Below are 8,324 nucleotides of genomic sequence, written 5' to 3' on the forward strand. Positions count from 1 at the left end.
ATTCATTGTAATAATTAAACTAGTTGGATAGTTTAATGTGGCATTGTAATGTAGTTTTTAATTTAATTTAATAGTCTAACTGGATAAAGTTGCATTTTTGTAACTGTAGATCATCGCCAAAGAGATCAAAGCCAATGAGTGGAAGAGGAAATGTGAGGAGGGTAAACTGGAGGTCATTGAAATGAGGTACATCCTTATCTAGAACCCTTCCCAGAATGCATCGAGTTTAATCTGACAGTGAAACTGACACTTCACTGACAATGAAACAATCTAACATTATTTACTGATTTTATAGGAAAATAGTTGATGAGTATGAGAAGACAGTAGCTCAAATGATAGGTGAGTGATCTACCTCTCAAAACCGTTCAAAAACATAATAAATAAAAAGTTTCTGCACATTTCTGCAATGACTAATCTTTTTTTGGGTCTCATTTCCGCAATACAGAAGACGAGCAGCGAAAGAACATAGGATCTCAGAAAAGTGTCCACCAGGTAACCCTGGAGAGAGATCAGGCCCTCGCCGACCTCAACTCGGTGGAGCGCTCGCTGTCCGACCTGTTCAGACGCTACGAAAACTTGAAGACCGTCCTCGAGGGCTATAAGAAGGTAAGATGTCTTCCTCAGTGTCCGAAATTCTGAATATATAAACGATTCATCTGAATGTATACAGATGATTCTGCTGCTCTCTTATCAGAATGAGGAAGTGCTAAAGAAGTGCGCTCAGGATTACCTCATGCGTGTGAGGCAGGAGGAACAACGTTATCAGACCCTCAAAATCCACGCAGAGGAGAAACTTGACAAGTAAGAACCATTTTCACTATTAGGGTACATTTACACGACAACAATGTGCTAAAAACAGATTTAAAAAAAAACCAACTTTGGACAAAATGACAAGGAACCTTTAAAGGATTAGATCACTTTTAAAAAAAACTTTTCCTGATAATTTACTCAACCCCATGTCATCCAAGATGTTCATGTCTTTCTTTCTTCGGTCGAAAAGATATTAAGGTTTTTGATGAAAACAGTCCAGGATTTTCTCCATATAATGGACTTCAATGGGAACCAAACGGTTCAAGGTCCAAATGAGAGTTTCAGTGCAGCTTCAAAGGGCTTTAAACGACACCAGACCATGAATAAGGGTCTTATCTAGGACAAAAAGTCTTCAGTTTTTAGCTGAAAAAGTTGTCGTGTAAACAGCCCCTTAAAATGATGCGTCATTTTCCCCTACCCGATCTCACGACCAAGTCGTACGAATTCAACGAATGATTAAAAAGTGGCTAATTCGTAACAATTCATACGACCTCACTCGTACGAATTAATACGATTTTGCTAAATCGTACATATTTTACGAATTGGCCAATTCGTATGAATTCGTACGAATGGCCTACCCCTTACCCCGCCCCTAAACCTAACCATCACGTGGGTTTAGACAAGTCGTACGAATTAGTACGAGTGAGGTCGTACGAATTAGTACGAATTAGACACTTTTTAATCATGCGTCGAATTCGTACGAATTGGTTGTGAGATAGTGTTGGTTTCCCATGTGCATGTTTTACCTTTTTATCCAATTTTGCACAATTGAGGGCTTTCGCAGCCTTTTCCTACCTAATTGCGGGAGTACCAGCTTTTTGGGTGTATTCGCACCACAGGAACTGAAACACCAGCACCCACCATTTCACACAGTTTATAGCTTATATATTTACTCCACGACCATACTGTACATGGAAAACAGTGATAGATGGACATTTCGATGTTAACACTAAGGAGAAAATCCAACGCAACCATGAGGGGACTAAGCGAAACCTGATTATGTACTTCTGCTCAGTTAGCAAAACATCAAACGCTAATACTTTTTCATATACGGTCTACTTTCTTTGTATAACAGCTCTATTAACGCATTAAACAGGACTGTTAAACTAATAAAGATGGAGAATAGAGTGGTTCAGGTATGACATCACTTTGTAGGCCATCGTCCCGAAGTCAATGTTTTAGTGTTGACGCTGAATTCGTGGGACCGTGGTGTAGGCTGGTTAATTTATAGCCTACTTTTTGCTTTTCACTTCTGCCGACTGCATTTAGGCTTCAACATTCCTAAAAGTTGTGTCCATCTGTGAAAATTATTTTGATGGACAAAACGTGTCAGTATCATAAACTTTTGTTGATCACAGAGCTAATCCAAAAGCCTATGGGAAAAACCTATTGTGTTTTTGTCAAAGGAACCAGTGTGATGCTAACTGCTGATTGGCCTACAAAATGACATCATACCTGCACCACTCTGGGAGCGCTGTGTGCTCAGGCTCTGCCATTCTCAGTGCCATCAAAATAAAAGTCACAACAACAAGCGCGGCTTACGTCACTTCAGAGTTCATATTGGCGGTGCGAATACGTCCTAGGGGAACCTTTAGTGCTCGAAAAACCACACCAATGGCTAGTTGCTATAACTAAGTTCCTATAGAACTGCCTATTGCGAATTGGGCTATTGAATGATTTCTGACCTGCGTTCGTTTTTTTGCAGAGCGAATGAGGAAATAGCTCAGGTGCGAGCTAAGGCCAATGCAGAGAGCGTGGCGCTGAACGCCAGCCTTAGAAAAGAGATGATGAAGGTGGAGTCCCTGGAGCGGGCGCTTGAACAGAAGGTAAACTCTCACACATTCATCCTCACCCACATCTGATGTGTATAACACGCGCTGTAACTCATTTTTTCCAAGAAAACCTTATTTAACACTCACATTATTATTTACAGAATCAAGAGATTGAAGAGCTCACTAAAATTTGTGATGAGCTCATTGCAAAATTGGGCACAACGGACTAAAAGGAAGGGGAACCTCACCATTTTTGACCCAAACCCACCCCGACCAAGAACGCCTCTGGATCTCGCATTGCTTTTTTCCCCCCTTTTTGGAAAGGAGTCACTTTTCCATGGGTCTGGCTCAGGCACTGGAAGAAACAACAAGATATGAGTCCCAAATGTTTTTTTTTACAGATTCAGAAAATGCTGACGTTGGACTTGAACCTATATTTTGGTGGTATAAAATGTTTCATTGGTCCTGAAGAAAGTGGGAAAACCACCCACATATCTCATTCTGATGACTTTCTGCTGGCTGTTATTGCAGCTGTGTGTTCGGGAGAGACTCCGGGTGTGTGTTTAGGTGTTTGTGGATAGGCCTTGTTCATAGTTTACATGATTGCACTGCTGCTATTTTTAACGGAGGGAGCAAATCATATTATTTACAACTTTTTTAGTTACGTTTCTTGCATTGGATAATACTGTAACCTGTGTAATTATTCGGTTATATATAAGAGATCATAATACAAATGTAAAGGAATTACGGGTTCAGAACAAGTTCAAGATCAATTGACATCACTAATGTGGATTACCACAAAAATGAATGAATCAATTAATTTTCTTTTTTCTTTAAAAAAAAAGCAAAAGTACAGGTTTACAGTGAGGCTCTTAAAATGAAAGTGAATGTTAATTGTTAAACGTTACAATATTAAGTATTTCAACTGTATATGAGGGTTAATATGATTTTAGTGTGAAAAATCACTTTTCTATGTAAAGTTTAATGCATTTTTCCTACTTTATTGCCACCCACAAAGCCTAAAACCCTAAAAATATATATATATATTTTAGAGCTTAAATAATATGCAAATATTCGCAGAAGAATAAATCTAAGTACTTCCATACAATTGAAAGCATATTTCTGCTTTAAAATTGGCCATACAAATCCCTCACTGTAATTTCGATGGAAAAAAGCATGGATTTATATTACATTGTATGGATTCAAATGTCATTTTGTGTTACTCAACACAAATGCTGTCGAGTTTAACTTGCATTGAACCCGCAATAATCTTTTACAGAGTGGATTTTAGCATATTCAAGACTTCTGTTGTATGAGTTTGTAGACAGTTGTAGTTCCATACATTGTTTTTCTTACTCTCTGGGTGTTTATAGGTGCCAAATTATCATAAATTAAGCAAGCTCTGGTGTTGCCAGATGTTCTGATGGGTTTTTTCTAGATTTGAGGTCATAATAATCCGATCGAATGCTTGCTTCGCAAAATGTAACGGCACAAAAGCAAACCTAACTGAAAGCACTTAAACTTTTTGTATGAAACACTTTGTAGTCTGCATGAATTACAGAGAATATCACAAGTTACTCTCTGTCGCAGAGAAGCTGTCCAAAGTTATGCCTGTGGACCGAATCATTTTCAAAACATTCAGAAGTCAATTCGAGGATTGACAATCTTTTGCCTGACTATGATACGTGCCTAATGCTGAAGTGATGCTTTCTTTTGGATGTTGTTGTTGTTGTTTTGTTTTTTTTTTACCCACAATTCCTCTGTGCTATCTTATGCAACATTTTTGCTCATAATATTCAACTGCCAAATGAATCCGCTATCGGTGTGCCAAGCGTTTACGGGTCGTGTAGAGAAATCGAGCCTGTATTTCACAAGCGTCTACAGTGACCTGTGTATATTTTTATGAGAAGTTATTTTACTGTGTTATTAATGTTTGTAAAGTGGAAGAGAGAGTTGCGTTGACTAATATATATTTTGTGCATAAATGCAATCCCTGAATAAATACGCTTGTTGAATGATTGCCTTAAGAAGTGTTATTGGGTGCAAAGATGCAAGGTTCAGTCAGTACCGGGATATCTTTACAGAAATGATTCTCAGGTTGTGAGTGTGTTGCATAGCTAATCTCTTCTTAAGAGGGATATCTGGTGACAGGGTAATATGTGCACTCGCAAAGAGATTGTCCTTATGTTGAGGACAGATAGCATACACTGCAGTGAATTCAATCAAAATAGTGTTGTGCTGCAAATAACCCACAACAAATGCAATGTTTGAATCATTGAAATGTACAGTACACTGTTAATAATAAGTTCTCGGATGTCATTCTATGGCCTTTTGGTAAATGTAATTGACTTATGGGCCCTGGAGTCATTTTTAAAAAGGAAATCGGTGTTGAGATGTTCAGAGAAATGTCCAGATCATGAATCATTTCTCCTCTTTAATGGCACAGCCCTGTCCGTCCTCGTTCTCGGCTGGTTTACAGTTGATTATGCAGATGAATGCGTCGTGTGTGTGTTAAGCCGGTGATGAATGCACACTGTGGGATTATGGACAGGCGCTGAGGTGTTTTGTAGTTTAAGACTTCCACACTGTCTCAGCACTTCTCTCCATACAGCATCTCCTCAACATGAAGACTCTCCTCGCCGCAATAGTCCTGTTCACCGCTGTGTTACACAGTGAGTATCTCTATAGAACCAATACCAAACACATCAAGTGTTGTTTTTTTTCTTTCATGTTTCGTTATGGTTCGTTTTAATGCTGAACTTACTTTGAATGTTGGTACTCCCGTGATGGAGATTTTATAAATTGTTCAAATATTTATCGAATATTCATTTTCTTTCCCCACACATAATAAGTGTGCATGTAGCCTATACAAATATAATATACATTTTGTTATTGCTATTATTTAAAATAAACATAAATATTAAAATGGATAGATGTAGGCTATTATAAATATTTGTATATACATTTTGTAACAGCAGTAAGTGTTTCTACATTAAATGAAATTATTATTTTATTATTATTGACAACACGTTGCTGTTACTAAATGTAGCCTATATAAAATGGTTCGTTCATTTATTTATTTACTGTTCATTTTGTTTATGATTTAAATGTAGGTGAAATTATTTTAGATGTATCATAATCACATTTTAATATAAATGTTCTTTATTAGTTTTTGTGTTAATATTGTAATGATACAAATTAAATATGATTATATATATATATATATATATATATATATATAAATTTATTTAATAAAAAATCCAGTAAAAACAGTAATGTTGTAAAATATTATTATGATTTAAAATATATATATTTTTTCTATTTTAATAAATTTAACTAAAAATGCAATATATCCCTGTGACATGAATTTAGCATCATTACTCCAGTCTTCAGTTGACACTTCATGATCCTTCAGAAATCATTCTAATATGACTATTTTCTGCTCAAGAAATATTTCTTATTATTATCAATGTTGAAAACAGTTTTTGCCGCTTAACTTTTTTGTGGAAACAGTTACCATTCAAACATTTGTGTAAGATTAATACTTTTATTTTATATTAAATTAAAAAAACAATGCTTCCAAAAACTTGACTGGTACTGTATAACATAATTACAACATATATATAAGCGCTTTGGGTACAAAGAAACCCGCTATATAAATTTAATGAATTATTATTATTATTAATTATATATTTAATACATACATCCTTGTAAATGACTAGTATTTGCATAGTTTGGAGTGGTATAATCTCAGATCAGTGGTGTTGTCTTGTTCGGTGTGTGAAGGTGAGGGGTTGAAGTGTTACACCTGTGTGGCTAAGAACATGGACGAGTGTAACCGCCAGGGATCAACAGTGTGTCCTGCTCACTCAGATGCCTGCTCTACTATCACAGGACCCAGTGAGTGTACACACACACACACACACACACACACACACACACACACACACTCAGATCACTGTTATAGTTCTCTTAGTGACCACATGGTGGAGACATCCCTCTTGACCGTCTGTGGTGTTTCAATTTCATATGGTGGAGAAAACCAGGGCTAGTTGTCACAGTTTTAACCCAAGTGATTATTTCCGAGGGTGTGATTATTTAAATTTATGAAATACAATTAATGTACTTGGTTGCAATTAAAGCTATCAAACATTTACACATTTACTGCACAGTTAATTGAACTTGTTGACCTATTGTGACAACGTGCCCTGATATTCTAACCTATGTTGTTCAAATTTAACCATATATATATATATATATATATATATATATATATATATATCAATTGAATTAAATCACTGAAATAACAATAAAATTAAAATGAGAAAAATATGAAACAACTTGACAAGACCTGATATTTAAAGTATGAAAAGTACTAGTCTGAATGTTTGTTATGTCACTGATTCCAATTGTTTACCCACCATCTATAGCAACAAACAAACAAATATATTTTTTTTTATTTTTATTTAATTTTTTTGGAGGTCAGAATTCATAAAAATGATGCTGATTTAAGACAGTTTTGAACTGTGTGTTTAAAGCCAATAAACAAAAACTGCTAATCAAACATTCAAGTAAATTATCTTCTGACTTAAAACCTACAGTTCTAGTGACAACTAGCCCCGGTCTGCAATATTACTAACATAATACTGTGTGTCTGCTGGATTTCACACACACTAAACCAACAGCACAGTCCAAACGAGGATTATCTGACGTGTCCTTCAGCAATGCTCCGGACTGAGGGTGATGTGTTTCTTTAAACATGTGTGTTTTGTTCACCGCAGACTCTGTGATGAAGTCATGCGCTTACAAGTCTTTCTGTGACAAGTCTCACATGAGCAATGGTGAGGTGAAGCTGGAATGCTGCTTCAACGACGACTGTAACGGCCCGCACCGGTCCCACAGCCACGGGGAAAACAACGCCGCCCCGCCCCTGAGCTCCTGCCCTGTCCTGGTGCTGGGGGTCCTGCTCACTACACTGGCTGTCAGTTCCCTGTGAACCCTTTAGTCTTGCATGTCAAATAAAGCCTCCTCTGATCTATTTAATGGAACTGATAGATGAGCTTTTGTCTATTGGCCAGCAGCATAATCTGTGTGTGTGTTCATGCTTTTACACACACTGGGGTTAGTTAAACACTGCTTAGATTTTGTGTTGATCTCTGTTATTGTACTTGAGCTCAAATGAGCATCTGCTGAACTAATGAATAAACTAATAAATGACCAGGTAAAACAAATTGTCAATTCTATCTATCTATCTATCTATCTATCTATCTATCTATCTATCTATCTATCTATCTATCTATCTATCTATCTATCTATCTATCTATCTATCTATCTATCTATCCATCTATCCATCTATCCATCTATCCATCTATCCATCTATCCATCTATCCATCCATCCATCCATCCATCCATCCATCCATCCATCTCTATCCATTCATCCATGTCTATCTATTCATTTCTATTCTATATCCTTCCATCCATCTGTTTACATTCCCTCCATTTCTATCCATCCATCCATGTCTATCTATCCATCCATGTATCCATCCATGTTTAGCTATCCATCCATCCATTTCTATCTATCCATCCATCCAGGCCCATTCAACAGTCTGTCCTACGCTGGATGTTGACGTAAACCCAACTTTCGTTTCCAACCAAAATGCAACCCCTGCAACCAAAATCATCCCTTGACTGGCATTACTACTTCGATGACCTTGACAGAAATGTAGAGGAGTAAAAAAAAAA

General features: G+C 36.8%; 2 protein-coding genes across 8 annotated transcripts in view; both read left to right on the forward strand.

The window, feature by feature from the left end:
- tacc1 (transforming, acidic coiled-coil containing protein 1) overlaps positions 1 to 4,597 on the forward strand; it is a 30,710-nt gene extending 26,113 nt beyond the window's left edge. For all 6 annotated transcript variants that reach the window (XM_089126486.1, XM_039676704.2, XM_089126485.1 and 3 more), the window contains 6 exons: positions 110 to 186; positions 296 to 339; positions 446 to 606; positions 695 to 801; positions 2,516 to 2,636; positions 2,744 to 4,597. In XM_089126486.1, the coding sequence (XP_088982612.1) occupies positions 110 to 186; positions 296 to 339; positions 446 to 606; positions 695 to 801; positions 2,516 to 2,636; positions 2,744 to 2,812 (579 nt within the window). In that variant the 3' untranslated portion in view covers positions 2,813 to 4,597. The remainder of the gene's footprint in view (positions 1 to 109; positions 187 to 295; positions 340 to 445; positions 607 to 694; positions 802 to 2,515; positions 2,637 to 2,743) is intronic.
- Positions 4,598 to 4,620: 23 nt separating this feature from the next.
- On the forward strand, positions 4,621 to 8,011 carry LOC120482403 (uncharacterized). 2 transcript variants are annotated; one of them, XM_039676711.2, is made up of 3 exons: positions 4,621 to 5,254; positions 6,342 to 6,482; positions 7,364 to 8,011. In XM_039676711.2, the coding sequence occupies exons 1-3, from the start codon at positions 5,206 to 5,208 to the stop codon at positions 7,576 to 7,578; spliced, it is 405 nt and encodes a 134-aa protein (XP_039532645.2). In that variant the 5' UTR covers positions 4,621 to 5,205; the 3' UTR covers positions 7,579 to 8,011. The 2 variants fall into 2 exon arrangements, with proteins under 2 accessions (XP_039532645.2, XP_039532647.2); XM_039676713.2 differs by having other exon boundaries at positions 4,637 to 5,254; positions 6,369 to 6,482; positions 7,364 to 7,996.
- The last annotated feature ends 313 nt before the right edge of the window (positions 8,012 to 8,324 follow it).

The sequence above is a fragment of the Pimephales promelas genome, chromosome 23 (genome assembly GCF_988280905.1).
Source record: "Pimephales promelas chromosome 23, fPimPro1.hap1.1, whole genome shotgun sequence".
NCBI classification, from domain to species: Eukaryota; Metazoa; Chordata; class Actinopteri; order Cypriniformes; family Leuciscidae; genus Pimephales; species Pimephales promelas.

Bases quoted from the DNA above. Each gene is read 5' to 3' on its own strand.
- LOC120482403 (XM_039676711.2), top strand. From the start codon at position 5,206: ATGAAGACTCTCCTCGCCGCAATAGTCCTGTTCACCGCTGTGTTACAC. The intron at 5,255-6,341 runs GTGAGTATCTCT...ATCTCAGATCAG, and splicing joins GTTCACCGCTGTGTTACACA to TGGTGTTGTCTTGTTCGGTG. The intron at 6,483-7,363 runs GTGAGTGTACAC...TGTTCACCGCAG, and splicing joins CTCTACTATCACAGGACCCA to ACTCTGTGATGAAGTCATGC.